Source organism: Enoplosus armatus, chromosome 18 (assembly GCF_043641665.1).
Source record: "Enoplosus armatus isolate fEnoArm2 chromosome 18, fEnoArm2.hap1, whole genome shotgun sequence".
Lineage (NCBI taxonomy): Eukaryota > Metazoa > Chordata > Actinopteri > Centrarchiformes > Enoplosidae > Enoplosus > Enoplosus armatus.
The window spans coordinates 20,472,207-20,495,279 of record NC_092197.1 but is presented as its reverse complement, the minus strand read 5'-3'; the positions used below and the strand labels follow the sequence as shown (position 1 = coordinate 20,495,279).

Below are 23,073 nucleotides of genomic sequence, written 5' to 3'. Positions count from 1 at the left end.
CTCACAGACACGCATTTTTTTTAAAAGGCGCCCTTCAATTAGATATTGTTGGTGACATGCAATAGTCAAAATCATTTATTTCAACTGCTTTAAGTATCGTGATAGTATAGTGGGGCCTCTGGTGATTTCAACCAAAATTATAATTCAATAATACTGCTTACTGTAGCTTAGTACGGTATGTATCATGACCTGATGATGGCGCCCAATGAAAAATTAGGAGATCACCAAAAGCCGTTAGGATTCATCCTCTCGGGACCATACATTTAGAAACATTCCACGACTAAGTTGTTGAGATATTTCAGTTGGGACCAAAGTGAAGGGCCCACTGACCAACAGCCGTGAAGCACATGCGAGAAAATCAAGGCCTCAAAAAGTAAAGTCTCCTGCGTCGGCGTTACCGATGAAGTCGCCGGATGTAACCCGAGATCGCTTGCTGCTGTGGTTTTGGGAGAGAGGAAATAGGGAGGGTCTGTGTGGATCGGGGCGGGGTTCTGCTTCTCATTCAGACCTGCAGGAATGCACGAGTATGTATCGGGCTGCACAGATTAAATCACCTCCGCCAAATATAGCGGCAGTGTTTCTTTTGCTGGAGCTCGGGGGTGGGGGGGTGGGGTAAGACCCCTGCGAATCTGAAATGACATTTATCCCAATCTGACGTGGCACTTGCCCCAAACAAGTGCTTGCCCCCCCCCCGGAGCCAAGTGTCATCACATCACTCAGAGGGAACACCACGGCAATCCCTTTGGCGCCAGTTGACAGCGCACCCCACCGTGGCCCAACCCTGTTCGGAGCGTCCCGGGCCTCTCGTCCGCGGAGATAATCAACAGTGCCGTTTCCGCTGGCGAAGAGTCTGGGGGAGTCCATTCGCATGCAGGCGGTTGCAGTCGGCGGCCCATCTGTCCGTTGGAGCGCTTTCTAATTTATGTTAGTTGTTGTTGTCATCGTTGTCAACACACAGCAGCCCCGCCCCCAACCACCCTCCTCCTCCTCCTCCTCCTCCTCCTCCTCAATAGAAGTGACAGCAGAGGAGCTCTGGAACTAAGAGAGCAATCCATCATCCGAGTAAAGCTCCAGGTTGACACCACAGACTGTCGGAGGGTGAAGCTACGAGCCCGAGGTGGTTCTTGACAAATATACACATCTTCATAAATGCCTTCTCAAAACACTTCTTTCTCACCGTATGATTTATATTTCCTCTACTGTACTTATAGTACACAGAAACAAAGGGTCCTACAGTTCGGCAAGTGTTCCAAGTTCCACCAACATTTCCTGGAGAGGTTCTTTTAAAGAGCAAACTCCATATATCGAGAACATAATACCGTCTGAAAACGCTTAAACTTCCACCTTTACGTTAGCGGTGGCAATTATGGCTCCCTTTCGAAGGGAGCCGGATCTTCTGGCTCTGCTGCCTTTCAGAGAGCCGCTCAAAAGAATGGCTCGTCGTTGGATCGAACGTGTTGTGCAAGTGAGGTCGCCTTGCCTTGAACGCAGTTCGTGCAACAACCGTGGCTGGCTGGTTCTCGCGAATCACGTTAACAGGCAGTGAAAATTTGGGCAGATGAAATGACTATGAAAGGAGCCGCTCTCGCCAAGTACGACCCGGTTCCCTTCGTTCGCACCGAAGAGCTGCTGAGAAGAATCGGACCGTCCGCGGACCTAACATCACCACTTGGCAAAGTCATTTTTCAGGTGTGGCGTCTGGCCTCATTGTGGTGCGCCATGCCGCATCGTTGGTCTCATTCCCACCTCCTGATGCCAAAGTAGCTTTGGATAGATCCTTGTGGTCAAGAATTGATGAATGTAGCTTTAAAATCAACAGAGGGTTCTTATTTGGACCCTCAGAAGGTTCTAGATGCAACCAGTGGTGTAGGACTGTGGAGGCGGCGGGGCTGAGTATACAGGGCCCAGATGTGAGGAGGGGCCCACAAAGATACTTGAAAGAATAGCCGTGGAATGCGGGGAAGGGGCCCGTAGAGAATGCCTACGTACGCGGTCCAGAATTCTGTGCTACACCATAAATGGAGATTTCAACACGCGAACCCACTTAGTAGATTTGAATCAGAACACTCAGATAGGGTTACGGTTGTAACCTCCAGAAAGCACAATCAGTTCTTCTAGGGGGACAAGTGCAGGAACCTTTGGCATTCCGGCAAACAGGGAAGAGATACGGGCAGAAGGTCTCTTGGTTTTGCTAGAGTAATGAAGACTGTCAAGGGCCCAGTGGCAGGCATACAGAATCCACACAGGCTGTCTAACATTTAATGATACAGCAATATGATGCTGCCACCTGCTGGAGGCAGGTCATCAATGCGTCATGCACTTGGTAAGTCTTCATGTTTTAGCTACTTGGCTGTAAAACAGCAGTTTTGAAAAGTCCGGATATGTAGTTTTCGCATTGGGGTGGCCGGTTGCCCATTAACCACAGAGCCGGCGGTTTGATCCTGGCTCCCACTGGCCACGCACGTCCGAGACGTCCTTGCGCAAAAGACCAAATTGCCCCCGATTGCCAGGCCGGCACCTTGCTACATTGATAATGTGTGTGTGTGTGTGTGTGTGTGAGTGTGTGAGTGAATGAGAGGCTTTGTCCGGCTTACTTTAAAAGTGGGAAAACTGGAATGTTAAGTACAGACCACTTACCATTTAAACCCAGTCAAGCTTGGAATCGGAGCTAAATTTGAGTGCGACTTTTTGTCCCGATGAGCATGTCCCTTATGAGTTAACCGACTGCTTTACTAAAACAAAAGTGGCAATACCACGGTGTGTAAAAATACTCTTTGTTAGAAGCAAAAATCCTTCATTCTGAACACAACCTTAAAGTAAAAGTACGGACAGTATTGGCGGAAACATATGTATCTTAAATATCAAAAGTAAAAAAGTACTTATTATGCAGAGTGGACCCTGTCAGCGTTATATCCTTATATATGGTTGACATGACGCCACGGTGTCCCCCCCCCCCCCCCCCCCCCCACAATCCCAGAATGATAATGGGGTTGAGCCACACCTTTCTCTAAAAACAAAGTACTCTATTTTTCCTAGTCTTGAAACGTATCTGTATCATTTAGTTTAAAAAGGGGAGAAGGAAATAGGAAGTACCAGGAAGTACCATGATCACACGAAGCAATATATACGTTTAGGGAAAATAGCCATTTTTACTTTGTCACTTTAGGAACGTGTGTTTTCCGAAATGTGGGTGGTGTTGTCCTCGTAAAATACTTCTGAATACGATATTCTCGCTTATAAATAACCTCAAAATACTGCACAGCATTTAAAAGAGACAGCTTTGTTTTGTCTTATACAGAACAAATGTGAGTGTGAAAATGCAAAAAACAAAAAAAAACAAAACACAACTTGGCTCGCAAACGGGCTCTGCATAACTTTCTACATTACAGTCCTGTCCCTGGTCCAAAACCGAACCATCCTGAGCTGTAAACTCACACAGAGCGACCATCATATAAAAAAAGACTGTAGGGATGTCCAGGTAATGTCCGCCAAACCCTCAAACAAACAAACAAACAAAAAAAAAAGGAATGTTCTTCTTCAACATTAGGGCCGGCTGGGAAATAAAAGTCCATCCAGGGTAAAACTACTTGTCCATAAACTTCAGTCTCCGACCGCTAAAACACTCGATCGAACTCCGTCTGACTGGTGGTGGCGGGGTTTCGGTTCTGATTGGGCTGCTGCTGCGGCATGTGCCCTCTCCGTCTGGGCGGGGCCAGGTATTCAAACATGGAGGTGTTGTGGGTGGAGAGCATGTTCTTCAGGTCGGACGGCATGGGGTCGGACCAGAAGAAGTCGTGGTTGAGCGCGTCGTCGCTGTCTATGCGCTGCGCCGGGTCCAGGACCAGGAGTTTGTCGATCAGATCCAGGGCGTACGGGTCCTTGACGTAGGCTTTGAGGCGATCCTTCACTTTCCTCTTTTGGCCCTTCGGCAGCTCCATCTTCTGGTAAAGCTCGTACTTCTTATCCACGCCGGGCCACACCTGACGGACAGAGCGCAGGGTTCAGGATTTAGTGGACGTGTACTGTGTGTCACCACGTAATGCGGCTTCGGTTCTACGCTGCGATGCCGGTCTTACCTCGGCGGTGATGGAGCCGCAGAGCTGGCTGATGAGAGTGAGCTGGTGCTGCTCGGTGTTGCCTTGCATTATGGGACTTCTGGTCCACATCTCCGCCATGATGCAGCCCCCTCCCCACAGGTCAATGGGCGGGCCGTAGTCTCGCTCGCCTACCAAAACAAAAACAAAACAAATAAAATCGATAATTAAATAATGCAAGATTTCTGTGGGACCTAAAGTTTGCTAGCATAGAAAAACCTGACGCAGAAATGTGTATATGTAAAAGTAATCCCTGTGAGCCAAAAGCTCAGGCTGCTCTGAACGCTCCGTTTCAGTTTTTTCAACCGCCGGGTCTATCTGATGTCAGAGAGGCACGGATGTCCTTATATGGTATCTCTGCTCCAGGCACAGACCAGATGTTTACGTTTACGTTTAAATTCTTCCAAAAGACTTCTGGAACTTAGCCAGCCAATCAGAAGAAAGAGGGCTTTTAGGGAGGGGGGGCTTAAAGAGACAGGAGCTCAAATGGCTTGTTTCAGGCAGAGGGTGAACTGAGGAGCTGCATGAAGGGCCAGGAGGAGATAAATCAGGACTTTTTTTGAACCGTGAATCCTGCAAAGCTCTAGAAATAGCTGCAGCCGTATGGCTGTACACAAAGCTGGTTCGGGCGGTGCTCCGAGACCAGTGACAGAACGACGAAGACGAAGGAGCTCGTGTGCACGTTTCCCCCCCCCCCCGCCTTTGTGCGTCGCCTTGTGAGTTTCGCGGCGGCCCTCTCACCCAGCAGCAGCTCCGGGGGCCTGTACCAGAGCGTGACCACGCGGTTGGTGTAGCGGTTCCCCTGGCTGTTTTTAGCCAGGCTGAAGGCTCGCGCCAGGCCGAAGTCCGCCAGCTTCAAGACGCCGTCTCTGGTGATGAGCACGTTGGCTGCTTTCATGTCTCTGTGAAGGATCTGATCCGAGAGAAGGCAAGATTACGATTGAAAGGCCGCAACGGGATTAACGAACAAACAAAATGGGTTGGTATTTCATGGTGATTAAACTTATCATAAAGATCAAATATTCAAAACGTATCAAAAACACAAGAGCTGTATAATAATTCCATGTTATTCATAATCTCCCAGATATGAGCTTTAACTAAAAAGGAAACTGGTTTTAGTAAAAAAAAAGAGGTATTTTTGCATATGTTTCTTTTTTAGAGCTCAAATGTAGCCGGTCTAAAGACCCAGTGGACGGCCGTCTTCACCAAACGCCTCACCTTGTTTCTGTGGATGTAGTACAACCCATTGAGCAGCATCTGCATGACCTTCTTGATCTCTGCCAGGGTGAACTTCACGTTGGCGTTGCTCAGCAGCCCGGCCAGGTCGTGCTCGCAGAAGTCGAACACCAAGTAGATGCTGCCTTTGTATCTGTTGAACTGAGTAGCTTCGAGAAAAATGGGGGGGGGGGGGGGGTTGCAAGGGTCAAATACTGAGGTTTTGTTCCAATTAGAACCCAAATAACTGATTTTAAAAAGGACAGCAGGAGTGTCTCGCAGCTAAAAGTTTCAAGGCAAAGTCTCGCACTTGTGAACTTTGGTTCCGCATCAAGTGCATCAGTCCACATGCAGCCAGCGTGCATTGGGCTGCGACGGTTCGGCACAAATAAACCATTACAGCCCTACTACTAACAAAATAAATTTACAAACGTACATGAGGACAACTGGAATGGAATTGTTAGGAGACTTGCGGCGCCAACCTTTGGTTCTGCAGATCTCGATGAGGTTGACCACGTTCTCGTGTTTGAGCAGCTGCAGGATCTTGATCTCTCTCAGAGCTGTGATTGGGAACTGAAACGAAAAGCAACCCGGGGGGGGGGGGGGGTTGGGGGCGACTTCTATTAACGACGCACTAATATGAATTCAGCATTTTTGTCCATTGCCTCTTATTTATTTTCAAAGTTCCTGGACCCCATGTTTAATCAGTTGCGACTGGTCAAAATGGTAAATGGCTGCATTTAGATAGCGCCGTGATCCCAAAGTGCTTTACAATTTGCTTCTCATTCATCCGCATCCGCGCACGCCCACACACACACACACACACACACACACACACACAGACACAGAAATCCCAATGTGTCTTGGCCTGTCTGATTTCTTTTAGTGGATCGTTTCCAGGTTTCAGCAATTACTAATTAATCAAAAAAATAAAGACCCAACTAAGCGGAAATATTTACTGTCAAATGCGGGGGAAAAAAACCAAAACGAGTCCACATTAACAACTGCTGTGTGTCCCAATCATACGGACATATTCAGCATATCAGGCCATAAATAATAAAACTATTATCATTATTATTATTAGACTCTGAATGGCCTCTTACCCCTTCTTTCTCGTTCTCCATCAAAACTTTCTTCAGAGCGACCTTCTTCCCCGTCTGCCTGTGCTTTGCTTTGAACACCTCCCTGTGAAGAGAGAGTGTTGCAACACAATTGACAGCTACAAGTAAAGCACTTAATAATAATAATAATAATAATAATAACCCTACATTGGTAAATCATTGCTAGCTAAACATGTTATGCTCATTTTGCCTTGGATATTCATTACACGAGTATTGTAAATACCTTCGTAACGCTGTTTTCATTATATGAAAACACGTATAAATTTCATTATACGTTATTTATTATACGGTTTATAAAGTAACGTAACAGACTACTACGCCATTCTAGCTAACTAAAAAACACCTATTTCATCAGGTCACAACTAGGTTGTGTGGCCACTTTGAAAAGAGTCTCCTGAGCATGTAATATAATATAATAATATAATACAATACAATACGAAAAACAACTTTTGACCACACGGAGAAAAACACAACTTTACAATGTTTAGCTTACTTGTTCTCTTGTTAGCTAACGTTAACGTTGTGACTGAAGTTAGCCGTCCGCACAGCTAACGTTAGCCTCGCAAACGCACAGAACGCATTGACGGACACACGTTCAAACGTCAAATGTGCCACTCACCCAAAGGTGCCTTGCCCTATCTTGGCCATTTTTTCATATTTGGAGAACTCGTCACAGAAGGGAAACTCGACTCCATCGTAGTATTTTGACATGATGGCGGCCTCCCGGTCGGGCCTGAACAGACATATCACACGATATTAAGGCATTCACGAGCTGTATTGAACGTAGCCCAATGTATTTAAATAGGTGAAAATTCAAATGTCTTATAAGTAACATGGTAAATAGCTATATTCTTACTTTTCAGCCCCGCCGGCGTTGCTAGTTTTTTCTCGCTGCATTGTTATTTCTTCTTCTTCTTCTTCTTCGTCTTCTTCTTCGCCGTTTACCTCTTCTTTGCGTTTTTTTGGTGGATTGCAATACCAATGTTCAGGTGCAAATCGCCACCTACCGTACCGGAGTATATAGAACAATATCTATGTGCATTAAGTCTATTAAAAAAACTAAAAGAAACTACTATATTCTATTATACAATCCGGTGCTTATTAAGAAATGACCCCCCCCCCCCCCCCGTGTTAAAATCAAACTCATAAACGAAAAGATTAATTAATCAAAGTTTTTTTTTTTTTTTTTTTTTCATTTTGTCTCTAGTTTTTCAACATGTATCTTCTATGTACATCTTTCATCAAGCCAAATTCCATTTCTCCTTCTCTCGGAGAGTGCTACAAGACATCACATCATCCCGTTTCTCACATCCTGCCCACCGACCCTGTGTTATTTAAACATTTTGTGATACCTCCTCCTGTTTTGGTCTCCATCCCACTTTTTTTCCGCCACGTCTACCATTTTTTCCCTCATCTTTCTTCTTGTAAAAGAAAAAAGAAAAGAAAACGTTTTCGTTTGAACTTCAGTGATGGCTTCCTGGAATTTCTGTACACATATATTCTGTTTTCCTTCCTCTTTTCCAAATTGTATCGGCAAAAGGTGGGCCAACTTGTTTATATTTAGAATAAAAGAGGACTAATTACACTACCTTGAAGGATTCCATTTTCGACTACTTTTCTGAAAATGAATACCTGGATAGACCAACTACCAAATAACATTCAGTATGCAATTATGTAGTCGACTCAACTTGATTAAAATACCTTCTTTCCACGTACACCTTGTCTACATTGAAGAAAACAGTGAAAACACCCTCTTTATTTGCTTGGGCTTTCCTAATGTCAGACTCCAGGGCATATCAATGGATCTACAGCACTGCCCCCCCCCCCTCCTTCTAACCCCTAACCTTTTCCAGGGGCAATCATTTTATATTTATACTTATTTAGGTTAACAATGTTCTTGGCTAACATCTCCATGTTCTCAAAAGCAATGTCTCCCCCTTTTGTAACACCCTAAAAGAGTCCTGTCTAATTTTCTATTTAATTTTTTTTTTTTGCTCTTTTGATTGTTTTCCGAACAAACGCTTAAGCCTTTTTATAATCTCATACATAAAGACAGACAGAGAGTATTAAAATGTGAAATTGCTGATTTATTCTCTTAATAGTATGACTTTATTCTCGTTAAATTACCACTTTTTATGAGATGTTCTTCCTCAATGTGTCCTGATAATAAATCCTGATATTCTTATAGACTGTGATTTTAACGTTTCCCTGCTGTGTTTACTACTTCATTAGGTCGCACATATATGTAATTACATGGAAGTTTTACGAATTTTTGTAAAACTCATAATTAGGGCAGTTAGCAGTACTTCATATAGGACATTGGGGGAATGAGCCAAAAGCGACACCTGGCGACCCGGAGGAGTAACACCGCCTGTAAAAATGCACATTAAAATGTAGAGACACTACTTATTTTGACATAAATGTGTCATTTTGTCCATTTTTATTCCAAAAATAAATGTAAATGTGGATAAATCCTAATTTTATGATTTTGTTTTTATTTAAATCCTCGATATCAGTGTGAGCAAATACTTATAACGTATATCAAAAGCTGTTTGGTAAAAACGAGTGCGCGCGTCGCGACGTCATTACGTCTGTGAAAGGAACCGCCCATATTTGGCTGCAGCTTCCTGTGACAGCTCGACGCCCATCATGGTGTGCATGTCGCGCGTGTGGCAGCAGGGCTGCGTGTTTGCCGCGCGGCTCCGAAAGCTGGACTGGGCGTGCGGGTTGGCGGGGCCCTCAGTCAGATACTACAGCACCAAGACGGCACCGCAAATACCAGGCATGGAGTACCAGGTAGGCTGTGTCACAGTCTCTTCTACCCGCCTTTGCAGCGGCTGCTAGCTCGCTCGCTCGCTCGCTAGCTAGCCAGCCAGTCACCAGCGCTAGTTTGACAAGTTTGCAGCACAAACTCCCTGGTGACTGCACATAGTTTTGGAGCGCAACTCTCAGTAACCGCATAGTTTTGAGATGGATGGAAACATGGCTGACACGACCGGCGCGAAACTACCCAAACTTTAGCCGGCGTTGTCAACGGAGCAGAGTGGCCACAATCTGGAGAATGAGCTGCTGGTTGCTGCGCGAGAAGTTACACAGTGTTGCCCGTTATCTGATACTGACTCCACGTCAAAGTGCAACCAACGTGCTAACACGTGGTCTAAACCTTCTCCTTTGATGCCGTGTTTGAGAGTTTGACTCGGGCCAGTTTCACGTCATGTGTATACCTTTTTTTTGTTGTTGTCTTCGAGTGGTTGTGTTTTGTTAACTCAGTGGAACTCACGGTTAGTGCCAGAAACACTGAAACACACTGAACACGGCCGGTTACAAGAGAGACACTGGCTTATCTTTGTCGCAAGTGAAGATGACACGGCTCAACGTCCACCACAATTGTATTTTTTCCATTTGACTCCATTTTTTTTTCTTTCTCGGAGGACATTTGAACATGTCACAGCAGGAAAAAAAGCACAGCTGAATAGAACAGAGCCATCGCTAATGCCATTAGCAAATACCTGTGCTTTTCCTACTTGATCTTGAGGGTGTAAGAATATTATGAAGCCAGGCTGCTTGGACTATTAAAACGTATGTATGGTAGTGAAATTAAAAGGGAAGAAGAAGAAGAAGAAGAATCGTCTGATACACTTCAATATCCACAGGAAATAGTTTATTCAGAGTTGTATACAAACTTCCTGCAGGTATTAAGTTCACTGTTTAGGTTAATGGTTCTGTGCTGTTATAGTTTTTTTTTTTTATGCAATGAATAAAATGAAATATACAGATATTTCAAAAGAAGTTGGTGACCCCCCCCCCCTTCTCCTCCCCCTTTGTAATTGTATGTGGGTGTAAAATGGGGTCCCATAAGAAAAAAGGTTGGGAATCACTGTATTAGAAAATTTAAGAAAACCATCAGATTTTTCACATTTTCGAAGCTGGAAGCGGTCGATCAACTTTTTTTGGGGGGGCGGGGGGGTTATAGCTGAAAATGTTGTCATTCAAATGTCTACCGATAATTATTGATCATTTTAAATTACCTCTTTTTTTTTGATAGTCCTAGTGTAATAGTTAAAAGTTGCCTGCATGGTTAATTAAAAATAATTGTGTGTGTGTGTGTGTGTGTGTGTGTGTGTGTGTGGAGTTCAAGCTGCTGTCCTGTGCCGCATGGATTATGGTGGTCTTGGTTTGTTGCGCGCTGTCGTTCTAAACCTTTGGCTCTCTGCTTCCGCCGCAGGATGCCATTTGCACCCTGAACACACTACAGACCAACGCCGGCGCCCTGGAGCAGGTACGGCGAGAGCGGAGCCACCCCCAGCTGCAGCTCCAGGCCATGAGAGCCTTCCTGGAGCGAGCCGGCCTCACAGTGAGTCAGTGACAACCGCTCACACAGTCCACAGGGGCGTGTTTTGTGGCAGTGACAACTTCAGAGGCGATAAAGAATGTTATTGTTGTGTAACGTGATTGTGTAATTATTTCCTTTTTAGTCTTATCTGGTGTTTGTGTTTCAAAGGTGGAGGAACTGGACCATCTAAATATCATTCATGTGACGGGAACAAAGGGCAAGGTGAGCTGACTGTACACACAAGCTGCATGTGTGTCAGAAATTCTTTGACCACGCAAGTCACATACAGATGTCTTCACATGTTTTGAAGTATAGATGATCTGGATAACCCCTTTTAGTTTACGTTTTAGATCGCACAGTGTTGAGCTCTAAGCTCTGGCAGAAGGTCACGCAAACATGTTTTCGAACATCGGTTCATTCGCTTGAAGGAGACGAACCATAGGAGGGTGTCCTCTAACGGTCTGTGTTTGTCTTCCAGGGGTCCACGTGTGCGTTCACCGAGCAGATCTTGAGAGGTTATGGCTTCCGCACGGGATTTTACAGGTAAAACTGCGGCGTTTTGTAGAAACCATAGCGGCCAAAGCAGTATTGCAGGTTTTTAACAACATAACTGACCGAGTAGGAAAATAGGCGCCGCGCGTTAGGACTTGTCAAGATTTCTTTTGACAGGAAGAGAGACGGGGAGGGTGACAACATGCGGAAAAAGGAGCGTCGGAGCCTCGTGGCATGCGGCCCGAACTCATTCTCCAGGACGCCCTGGAGAATTGGTCAATTCAAACTCCGATGGGGAACACCTTGGCTTAAGATGGCGTACCATTCAAAACACAAAATGTTTGACAGCACAGTTGTCTCTTGGAGTGCACACATTAAGTTGACTTTCGGTGTGTGTGTGTGGGGGTGGGTCTACATGGGGAGGGGCAGTGTTTCTTTGACAACTGTGACATTTGATATATTTGCTTCATTATGTTGCCTTAGTTAATATTCGGCGGCACTTTACCGACATGTTTTGTGGTTGTAGTTTGTTTCAATGGCTCTGTCTCAGTGCTGGAAGCTATGGCGGAATAGTATATATAAATATTTGCCTTTAATCATCATTCATATCATTGTAATAATACTGTGGGATTTGGTCGCCATTAAAATAAAGCCAATCCCGAGGCATAGCTCTCCTAGAATGACTTGTAAATACTATCTATATCTATATATATATATACTATAATATCAGCTGAACTCGTGACTCGTCACGTTTTGAACGTTCCCTTCTTGGGTTGCAGTTCCCCTCATTTGGTCCAAGTCAGGGAGAGGATTCGAATCAACGGGCAGCCCATTGGAAAAGAGCTCTTCACGAAGTACTTCTGGCAGGTTTATGGGCGGCTGGATGAAACTAAGGTAGGTCACGCTACGAGGCGGAGACGCTTAGTTTAAAACACAGCCACAGCTCAGTTTTAAATGTAACTGATGTTGTTTCGATTGTAAATAGACCGGCTGGAAAGACGCCGGACCGCCAGACTAACCACGGCTACTCATTCACTTCACTCAGTGAAAGGATTCAATGGCTGACTTCAGCCTGCATTATCAGTGTCACGGGTTGTCATTGAGTCCAATAGAAAATGAGAACCCTCATGTCACTATGCGCATGACCCTCATGTGACAGTTGCACTTCGGTCACATTACCAGCATTCAGTGTGCAGGTTGACTCCTTTTTTAACCCCCCTGGACACATCGATGGTCAATCTTGCTAATCCCATGCTCCTTTCACATGACACCAAGTCATTACACCTATTGTGTGTTAGCGTAGGAACCAACCTAGTTTGCATTGCATGTTTTTATTCTAAACATCTTCACTAATGATGAATTTATCTTTTATATTTCGGTATATCAAAAAAACTTTATGTCATGAGTGAAGTCACTGGCAAAACATCTGATGCCCTCTCTACTAAAATTCTCTTATCAAGCTAGCTGTGAGATTCATGCTAACGGCTTAGTTCTGAACCATTATTTCAAGTCTTTTAGTTTTTTTCCCTTTGCTGATCAAGTCATTTCATCTTGGGGGGGAAAAAAACATACCTTTTTTTTTAAAGACTTTTAAGTTTTGTAAATGCAATGACTGGAATTGTTTGGTTTGAAGGGCGTACCAAACTACGAGTCTTGAACAAGTTTGGTGTGACGTGCAACGTTAGCGTTACTCCTCCCAATGGTATAATGTTCAGGCAGAAAAGGGCTAAGATGCTCGCGCATTAGCTTCCACTCAACCGACAAGCTACGAAAATGGCCACACGGTTAGCTAGCAGCAGAACGAATGGGAAGACGCTCTGGTGCGTAACATTACTGGCCGCACTGACGAACTACAGCTGGCTAGCTACCTCGCTAACGTAGCAAAGGGATGCGGCATGGCGGCCGTCGGGGACAGGGTTATGTTAGTTATATTGAAAGTGGGAAAATAATGAGGTCATTGTTTATTTAACCGTCCTGCAATGTATTTCACAAACTAGTTAGCAACTAAACTTGCTACCGCAACGTCGTTCTAGGTTGTCATGTCTGCGATGTATGAATGATTTTGACACAGTGGTGCTACTTAAAACCCACACACTGCACCAGTTGCCACCAGGACTATCTTTTTATATGTTTCATTTTTTTGTTTCCCCTTTCTCTTTGACCTCTTCAGGATGCCCACGGAGGCACGATGCCGGCGTACTTCCGCTTCCTCACCATCTTGGCCTTCCATGTGTTTCTGCAGGAGAAGGTATGCTAGTGCTAACTATACGTAAGCTAACAGACCCGCCTTTTTGGCACGAACCCGCTTCAAATCGAAACCACTCTGTTCTTTGTGCAGGTGGATTTAGCTGTAATCGAAGTTGGGATTGGTGGAGCGTACGACTGCACCAACATTATAAGGTGAGGCTCTTTATTATAAAGCTGCCACCTCTTTCAGGCTGGAAACCGTAAGCTAGAATTCTGTTATTTTCACGTTCTTGACCGCAGACTTTACTCAGACTTGCTATTGATTTCTCCTTATGTTTAGAACAGACTTCAGATCAGACACTAGTGAGCAAAGATAAAAGAGGAGCATTAATATTGTATTAATGCATATTGGAGAATGAAGCTTGACCCAATGAAGGCCTGCTGTGCTTAACCAACAATATCAGACACTTGCAGGCAGCTGAGGGTAAAACTGCCTGTTGTTACATGCCTATAGTTTATTTGCCCCACCTAGCTAAAGCTAATGCAGCTCAATCCAACAGTCCTGCAATAAATTCCACCTTCATGAAGTTTACAGGTTTCTCATCCATAGCAATTCAATTCAATTCAATTCAATTCAATTCAATTTTATTTATATAGCGCCAAATCACAACAAAGTCATCTCATGACACTTTACAAAATAGAGCAGGTCTAGACCGACTCTTTATAATGTTATTACAGAGACCCAACAGTTCCCACCATGAGCAAGCACTTTGGCGACAGTGGCAAGGAAAAACTTCCTTTTAAGAGGCAGAAACCTCGAGCAGAACCGGACTCTAGGTGGGCGGTCATCTGCTTTGACCGGTTGGGTTTTAGGGAGAGAGAGAGAGAGAGAGAGAGAGAGAGACAGACAGACAGAGACAGAGAGATAGACATAGAGACACAGATAGACAGACAGACAGACAGACAGACAGATAGGTAGGCAAAGATGTATGGCAGCACTAACAGTAGAAATAGCTGTAATATTAGCTGAGATTAATAATAGGAGCTTTAATAGTGACAGAACTACGACTAAACATAATAACTGTAGTGATGGGAGTCAGGCAGGCCCATGGCAGCAGCAGCACCCAGGCGTACCAGGACCACGATCCACAGCGACCTACGAGTCGACAAAGCACAAAGAAACTCCGGGGAAGAAATAAAGTTAGTAACATGCATTGGACTGTGATGAATGTGCAAAGATGAAGAGGGAGAGGAGGAAAGCTCAGTGCATCATGGGAAGTCCCCCGGCAGTGTAGGCCTATAGCAGCATAACTAGGGGGCTGGTCCAGGCAGGCCTGAGCCAGCCCTTAACTATAAGCGTTATCAAAAAGCAAAGTTTTAAGCCTACTCTTAAAAGTAGAGAGTGTGTCTGCCTCCCGGACCCAAACTGGGAGCCGATTCCACAGGAGAGGAGCTTGATAGCTGAAGGCTCTGGCTCCTGTTCTGTTTTTGGAGACTCTAGGAACCACAAGCAGCCCTGCATTCTGGGAGCGGAGTGCTCTAGTGGGGTAATAAGGTACTATGAGCTCTTTAAGATATGATGGTGCCTGACCAGTAAGAGCTTTGTAGGTGAGGAGAAGGATTTTAAACTCTATTCTAGATTTTACAGGGAGCCAGTGCAGAGAAGCTAATACAGGAGAAATATGATCTCTTTTCCTGGTTCCTGTCAGTACACGTGCTGCAGCATTCTGGATCAGCTGGAGAGTCCTCAGGGACTTATTGGGACAGCCTGATAATAAGGAATTGCAATAATCCAGCCTAGACGTGACAAATGCATGGACTAATTTTTCTGCATCTGTTTGAGACAGGATCTTCCTGATTTTTGCAATATTACGGAGGTGAAAAAAGGCAGTCCGTGAAGTTTGTTTTACGTGGGAGTTAAAGGACATGTCCTGATCAAAGACAACTCCGAGATTCCTCACGGTGGCGCTGGAGGCCAGGGCAATGCCATCTAGGGTAACAATATCCTTAGATATTGTATTTCTGAGGTGTTCAGGGCCAAGAACAATAACTTCTGTCTTGTCTGAGTTCAACATCAGATAATTACAGGTCATCCAGGTCTTTATGTCCTTAAGGCATGCTTGGAGGTTGGCTAACTGATGAGGTTCTTCTGGTCGATAAATATAGCTGGGTATCATCTGCATAGCAATGAAAATGTATGGAGTGTTTTCTAATAATATCCCCTAAAGGAAGCATATATAAGGTGAATAGTATTGGTCCAAGCACAGAACCTTGTGGAACTCCATGACTGACTTTGGCGTACATGGAGGATTCATCGTTAACATGTACAAACTGAGATCGATCTGATAAATACGACTTAAACCAGCTTAGTGCGGTTCCTTTGATGCCAATTAAATGTTCCAGTCTCTGTAATAGGATATGATGGTCAATGGTGTCGAATGCAGCACTAAGATCTAACAAAACAAGTATAGAGACAAGTCCTTTGTCTGATGCAGTGAGAAGGTCATTTGTAACTTTCACCAGTGCCGTCTCTGTGCTATGATGAGCTCTGAAACCTGACTGAAAGTCCTCAAGCAACCTATTGTCATGTAGAAAGTCACACAGCTGGTTGGCGACTGCTTTCTCAAGGATCTTGGAGAGAAAGGGGAGGTTAGATATAGGTCTATAGTTGGCTAAAACCTCTGGATCAAGTGTGGTCTTTTTAAGAAGAGGTTTAATTACAGCAACTTTAAAGGACTGTGGTACGTAGCCTGTTAATAAAGACAGATTGATCATGTCTAGTAAAGAAGTGCTGACTAAAGGTAAAACCTCTTTGAGCAGCCAGGTTGGGATGGGGTCTAAGAGACAAGTTGATGGCTTAGATGAAGAGATAGTTTTAGTAATTTGGTGAAGGTCAATGGGAGAAAAGCAATCTAAATATACATCAGGTTTTACAGCTATTTCTGAGATTCCTGTGTTTGAAGGTAAGGTACCACCTGAAGACAGAAGGTGATCAATTCTGTCTCTAATAGTTAGAATTTTATCATTAAAGAAGCTCATGAAGTCATTACTGCTGAGGGTTATAGGAATACATGGCTCAATAGAGCTGTGACTCTCTGTCAGCCTGGCTACAGTGCTGAAGAGAAACCTGGGGTTGTTCTTGTTCTCTTCTATTAATGTTGAGTAATAGGCTACACTGGCTTTACAGAGGGCCTTCCTATAAGTTCTAAGACTATCTTGCCAAATTAAACGTGATTCCTTTAGTTTGGTGGAGCGCCATTTCCTTTCAAGTTTCTGCACTGTTTGCTTTAATTTGCGGGTTTGGGTGTTATACCATGGAGCTGACTTTCTTTGTTTTATTATCTTCTTTTTAAGAGGGGCAATAGAGTCAAGTGTCAATCGCATTGAGCCTGCAGCACTGTCAACAAGATTGTCTATTTGAGAGGGACGAAGGTTAGCATAGGAGTCCTCAGTTGTATTGAGACATGGCATTGAATTTAATGCCGATGGAATCACTTCCTTAAATTTAGCTACAGCACTATCAGATAGATATCTGGTGTAGACTTTTTTGCCTAATGGCGTGTAGTCCAGTAATAGGAATTCAAAAGTTATTAAATAATGGTCCGATAACAAAGGATTCTGTGGAAAGACAGTTAGATGTTCAATTTCAAGTCCATATGTCAGAACCAGGTCGAGGGTGTGATTAAAACAGTGAGTGGGTTTCTGTACCCTCTGACAGAAGCCAATCGAATCCAATAAAGAGGTAAATGCAGTACCAAGGCTATCCTTATCAACGTCCACATGAATATTAAAATCCCCTACGATAATGACTTTGTCTGTTTTAAGGACTAAACCTGATAAAAACTCTGAGAATTCAGATAAGAATTCAGAGTACGGACCTGGAGCGCGATAGACTATAACGAATAAGACTGGCTTCAGTGTTTTCCAGGTTGGGAGTGAGAGACTCATAACGAGGCTTTCAAATGAGTTATAATCCAGTTTAGGTCTAGAGTTCATCAACAGGCTTGAGTCAAAGATGGCTGCAACTCCACCTCCTCGGCCGGTGCCTCGAGGGATGTGAGTATTAGTGTGACTGGGCGGAGTGGATTCATTCAGGCTGACATACTCTTCATGACACAGCCAGGTTTCTGTCAGACACAGTAGATCAATATGATTCTCTGATATTAGCTCGTTTACTAATACAGCTTTAGATGACAGAGATCTGATATTTAACAGTCCGCACTTAATTTTCCTATTGTTTTGGCCTATAGCAGTAGTGGTCTTAATTTTTATTAAGTTTTTATTAATGACTCCTCTCCTGTTTAACTTTGGTTGAATTAATTTAAGTGGTCGGGGGGCAGACACAGTCATTATGGGGTGTTGGGTGGGTAACTGCTCTAATGGAAGCGCAGAGAAGCGTGTAGGACTGCGACTCTGCCTCCTGGTCTGGATTCGTTTCAACCATGGGATGCACCTCCCCGGCGTCTTCCTCAGAAGCCACTCCTGATTGGCTCACTCATGCTACTCTGAGAACCAGGGGTTACGCATGTAACCTGAAGTTTTGAACGTTGACGTTGCGTGTTAGTTCTGATGTGAGGTGTCGCCTTAAGTCATTTGCTCATGAAAATATTCCCTTTTGGCCACCGTCCAAAGCTCCAGTCACCACTGACTGACATGACAAATGCTGAGGACATTCCCAGTTGACACATTGAAGCGTACTGTTGCTTCGCAAGATGCCAACGCACAAAGCTGCGTTTCTGGCTCTCTTTGTGTTGTAATCCAGTTTTTTTTTTTTAATCAGTGTTGTTTCTTCTCTGTGGCTCCGCACCAACAGGAGGCCGTGGGTGTGTGGCATCTCCTCTCTGGGCATAGACCACACCCAGATTCTCGGAGACACCATCGAAAAGATCGCCTGGCAAAAAGGAGGCATCTTCAAGGTGTGCTGGCTGTACACATCAGTATTGTGCCATTGTGATTGGATTCAATATTGCACGTAATGAGTCCGAAAAGAAAAAAAAATGGACTCAAGGGCCGAGCTTCTTCTTTTTTTTGGTGCTTTCAACTTCATCATCTTTAAAAAAAATTTTTTTTGAGTTGATCTTGGTGGAGCCATTGATCTCCATGAAAATGAAGCAGACTCCATCTGCTGATGAAGACCGTGAGATGTGTTTGAAAGCGCTGGGAAAAAGCTAGCAAGTGGCCCTTGAGTTATGGGGTGGGGGGGTCAAGAATAAACTTTTAACAGTCAGTTGGAAGTAATTTGTACTTGGATTCAGACTTTTTTTTTTTTAAATAGTTAAATTAGTGTTCAGTGTTTTTCTGCTTCTGCTCTGTCGTCTCACCGGCTGTTGATCGTGTGCGTGTGTTTTCAGCCGGGGGTTCCCGCCTTCACCGTCAAACAGCCAGAAGAGGCGCTGGCTGTGCTCAGGGACAGGGCCAAGGAGATACGAGTAAGTGAGAGGTCGCTCGGTGATGTGTTTTAACCCCTCCGGCCGCTCCGTTTGACGTAACGCAGTCCAACCTGCCGTTGTAGTGTCCCCTGCGGGTGTGTCCAGAGCTGGAGGACTACCAGACAGACTGTGGACCTTTGCGCCTGGGCCTGGCAGGACAGCACCAGCACTCCAATGCCTCCCTGGCCCTCCAGCTGAGTCACACTTGGCTCCAGAAAAGATGCCTACCAGGTCGGACGCTGACGCCTGCTAACATTTAAGCTGTGTATTCATGAGATGAGATTGGCTTCATAAGGGAGAAGCTTTCTCTCTATTTGGTTTGGCTACCCCCCCACCCCCCGTAAAGTCTATACATGACGCAGTGCTAATTTGGCTAAGCACAGCCTATAACCCGAAATATGGTGCAAGGATTGTGGCTCTTTCTGTAAAGCCATAGCACCTATGTCTGAATGGGAGGGGGGGGGGGCGCGTTCCTTTTAACGGACAGCAGTGTCGTGAGAGGGTCTCAGTTTTCACAAGCAACCTGTCGTCTCTCTACAGATAAAAGCTTTCCCTCCACCAGCGTTGAGAACGCGAGCGTGCCTCAGGTGACCTCCTTCAAGCCCAGCCCCATCATGGTGAAAGGTGAGAACGCAAAATTTAGGACAAAGATCATTTCCTTTCATTCATTCTGAGCAGTGACAGTCAGTGAGTGAAAGCAAACAAGTTGAGTGTTTGTTTGGCTCCCAAGTAACATCCCTCTGGACATGGACGTGCAGCCAAGAACAAGCACATCTTGATTATGTAGAAATGTCCTGTTTTCTGTTCTGCCCCACGATCCATGATGCGGTCCACGGGCTAAATGCGACGACATCCGCTCAGGGTTGTGTGTGTTTGCTCTCAGGGCTGGCGGACACAGAGTGGCCCGGACGGAATCAGACCCTGAAACACGGACCGGTCTCCTACTTCTTGGACGGAGCTCACACCATGCGCAGCATGCAGGCCTGCGTGCGCTGGTTCAGCGAGACCGCAGCCCAGCACGAAAGGAACGCAAGGTGAAAACGCCCCTCCCTAATGACCCGGCACCCGGTGCGGGGCTGTTGTACCCCCATGTAACTACGTTTGTGAGTTCAGTAGACTTCACTTGACGCGCTGCCATTACAGGAGGCGCTCATAGGACTGAGCCAGTAGTGGCCTCCGCCCCGGGACTACAGATGAAAATTAGCTTCTAGCGATAACTGGTACAACGCGCGTGCCGTGAGTTGTCCCCGCTGAATAAACGATGAAATGAATGAGCCGTGACGTCGCTAGAAATGGGTCCAGCGGGGCAAGACAGACGAGCGGCCGGCTGGACTGACGTCTGTTGCACGTTTCAGTGGTCTGCTCAAAGAGCTCCGCGACCCTGACGTTAAAACCTGGCCGTGTTTTGTGTTGCAGTGGACCCGTGGCCCGGGTTTTGCTGTTCAACGCCACGGGGGAGAGAGACTCGGCAGCCATGCTCAAACTTCTGGTGGTGAGTACAGCCACTTCCAGCAACACGGAGGATAAGGTCATTGTCTTCACAGCTGTTGAGCACAATGTTGTTGCGGCTATTATAGTGTGTGTGTGTGTGTGTGTGTATATATAAATGTTCTTGTAGATCAAACATGGAAACTATAACTTTTTTTTTTTGCCAGTTCAGCCAGTTTTCTGTATTCGATTTGTTTATGTTTGTTTCTTCTTTTGTGTTTCGTTTCAGCCATGTCAGTTTGACATAGCCGTGTTCTGCCCAAACATCACCGAAGCCAGCGCTTCTTGCAATGCAGGTGAGGTCAGAGTCGCCAGTTTACCTAACCTGCACGTCTTTCGACACACAGGGACGACATGCCAACTCCAGCTTTTAGCTTATAAACTACAAATCGCGCGTACTTTTCATGACTGCTGATGTTCCAACGCGTTCTATAGTTTTGAGATTCCCACCTTCATTTAAAGGAATAGTGCAACATTTTGGGGAAGTATGCATTAAGGCGGGGCGATATAAATTTTAAATTTGCACTCGTGTTTTCACCCCTCACTGTTTCGGTTGGTCCCACTTCTATTTGTGATAACTGTATCCCGTCATTCCCGTCACCTCTCCAGACCATCAGAACTTCAACGTCTCGGTGGAGAACATGTTGACTCGCTGCCTGGACAACGAGCGGAGCTGGCGTCTCCACAACAACCTGGGGCGCCACGACGACGACGGCGCGCAGCTGCTCATAGGTGGCAGCCCGCCCCTGGTCCCCGAAACGAAAGCGGACACCCTGGTGTTCCCCTGCATCCTCAGCGCCCTCCAGTGGATCACCCAGGGCAGGGATTCAGTGCTGGCAGGCCGAGCCAAGGCGGTCTTACCGGTTAAACCCAGCGTCATGGCCAAAGCGGCGCCGCTCTGCGACGCGGCCGAGATCCACGTCCTCGTCACCGGAAGCCTCCACCTGGTGGGCGGAGCACTCAAACACCTCGACCCGGCTTCCTCCTAGCACACGGACAATGTGAAGTTGAAATTAGCGGATTTAGAGGTAATGGGTGGGTGCTCTGCTTCCACACACATTTACCGTCAGTGTAGACGAAGTCGATGCTAGGTTGACGCTAGCTTTTGGGACAAATACTTTTTAATGCGTTTACCTGTGAGGGATTAGCTGCACCCCAGATATTGTGGCTGCCTTGGTAGATTCCCTACAGAGCTGATGCTAGGAGACCGCTAGTTTGCGCCAAGGCAAGCCCTCCCCCCTGGGGCCTCGCGACAGCCCAAAGCCTCACCCCAGAGCCTTACAGACGGCCCGCACACCAACGTGTGGAGCTCACGTCTTTTCTTTTTTTTTTTTTTAGTCTTAACTTGAAGCCAAATACATGTTTACATGAACCACAGTGGCTACGTTCGTGCACACCGCAGTGTGAGCCGAGTCTGCTACGCTGATACACTTGACTCCGCCTGGATGAACCAGTGCGGTGTGACGATTATGGTATTGCATTTATACAAACACTGAGGATTAATGGGCACCAAAAAGTGCCACGTGGACTACATGGAGTTATGAGCTCTCTGGTTTTTACTTGTCCATTCGGAACACCTGACTGAAAGTCATTCAGCACGGTTTCTACATCTCCTTGTTGTAGATGTGACTGCCAATCAAATTCAGCGTAATCTTGTTTTACACTGGAATTATACGAATATTTAAATGGCCCTTGATTTAAATTAGCATTATCTGACTGTAATACATAGTTATTGTATGTATTTATGTATGATGGTGAAAGATATTGAAACTGTATGAAATGCACACATCATGGGGGGGGGGGGGGGGTCTGATTGTTGTCATGGTGACGGAGGTCGTCAGCCACATCTACTCACCCTGTGGCCTCAAATGAGTTTGAAATTCAATCTCAATGTAGACTAAACTACGCTGGCTACACTTTAATTTTAATGTTCACATGGACCCATCGCGACACAAAATGCACTTAAATGGAATTTGGTCACTTGTAAGTAGTGAAGATGAAACCTGTTCAAATCCTAATTGAGTCAATAAAAAAAAAAAAATCAAGAAGGAAATTGTGTCCCACCATTGTTTTTGAATGTCTTTTTGGCCCTGAAACCTAAAAGAATGTTTTATTTTATTACCCATCAGAGTGACTCCCAGAACCCCACCCCACCCACATCAGCACAGCCCCAGCATCATCATCCTCATCAGTGGTGGTGGGACTCTGACAAGCAGCACTCGTGCCCCCAATACAGATCCACACGAGTGAACACTGAAGATCGCAACTCTTCTGTGTAGGCATTTCTTAGTTCTCTGGGGACGGGGGCAATCATGCTCTGAGCGTTTGCACACACGACACAAGGTTAGTTTGAAATATGCACCCAGACGAGAAACCGGTCGTTCCTGTTCTACCGCGACTCGGTCCCCCCCACATCGGTGGTGCTGTGGCCTCTTGGCGTTCGTTCGTTATACTTCCCGCTAAGGTTACAAGTTTCAGCATGATCAAACATAATGGAAACATAACCTACATGTGCAGTGAAGGTGTTCGAACACGCGCGATGTGTGTGTAAATTCCCTTACAACCCGGGAGCGGACTGGGAATGGACTTTAGATTCAGACCGGCCCGCCAAAACCCCCCTGGGAATAAACTTTAGGGTCAGACGTTGTGTTGGTGCATGGATTAAAAAGTAATGCAGCAGCGTTTTACTGTGCTGCCTCTCCATGTGCAGCTGA

General features: G+C 45.5%; 2 protein-coding genes across 3 annotated transcripts; one reads left to right on the top strand and one right to left on the bottom strand.

Annotated features, from left to right (window-relative positions):
• Positions 1 to 3,125: 3,125 nt before the first annotated feature.
• On the bottom strand, positions 3,126 to 7,332 carry cdk9 (cyclin-dependent kinase 9 (CDC2-related kinase)). 2 transcript variants are annotated; one of them, XM_070924782.1, is made up of 8 exons: positions 7,287 to 7,332; positions 7,050 to 7,163; positions 6,413 to 6,494; positions 5,792 to 5,882; positions 5,313 to 5,479; positions 4,836 to 5,007; positions 4,077 to 4,225; positions 3,126 to 3,980 (listed from the first exon to the last, which is right to left on the bottom strand). In XM_070924782.1, exons 1-8 carry the CDS (start codon positions 7,325 to 7,327, stop codon positions 3,615 to 3,617), a joined length of 1,182 nt encoding a protein of 393 aa, XP_070780883.1. In that variant the 5' UTR covers positions 7,328 to 7,332; the 3' UTR covers positions 3,126 to 3,614. The 2 variants fall into 2 exon arrangements, with proteins under 2 accessions (XP_070780883.1, XP_070780884.1); XM_070924783.1 differs by lacking the exons at positions 7,050 to 7,163; positions 7,287 to 7,332 and adding an exon at positions 6,924 to 7,023.
• Positions 7,333 to 9,079: 1,747 nt separating this feature from the next.
• LOC139301084 (folylpolyglutamate synthase, mitochondrial-like) lies at positions 9,080 to 22,388 on the top strand. Its single transcript, XM_070924367.1, has 15 exons — positions 9,080 to 9,226; positions 10,656 to 10,784; positions 10,932 to 10,985; positions 11,242 to 11,306; positions 12,035 to 12,149; positions 13,426 to 13,503; positions 13,594 to 13,655; positions 18,256 to 18,358; positions 18,794 to 18,871; positions 18,955 to 19,102; positions 19,412 to 19,495; positions 19,755 to 19,905; positions 20,288 to 20,363; positions 20,589 to 20,655; positions 20,969 to 22,388. Exons 1-15 carry the CDS (start codon positions 9,080 to 9,082, stop codon positions 21,346 to 21,348), a joined length of 1,737 nt encoding a protein of 578 aa, XP_070780468.1. The 3' UTR covers positions 21,349 to 22,388.
• Positions 22,389 to 23,073: the final 685 nt, after the last annotated feature.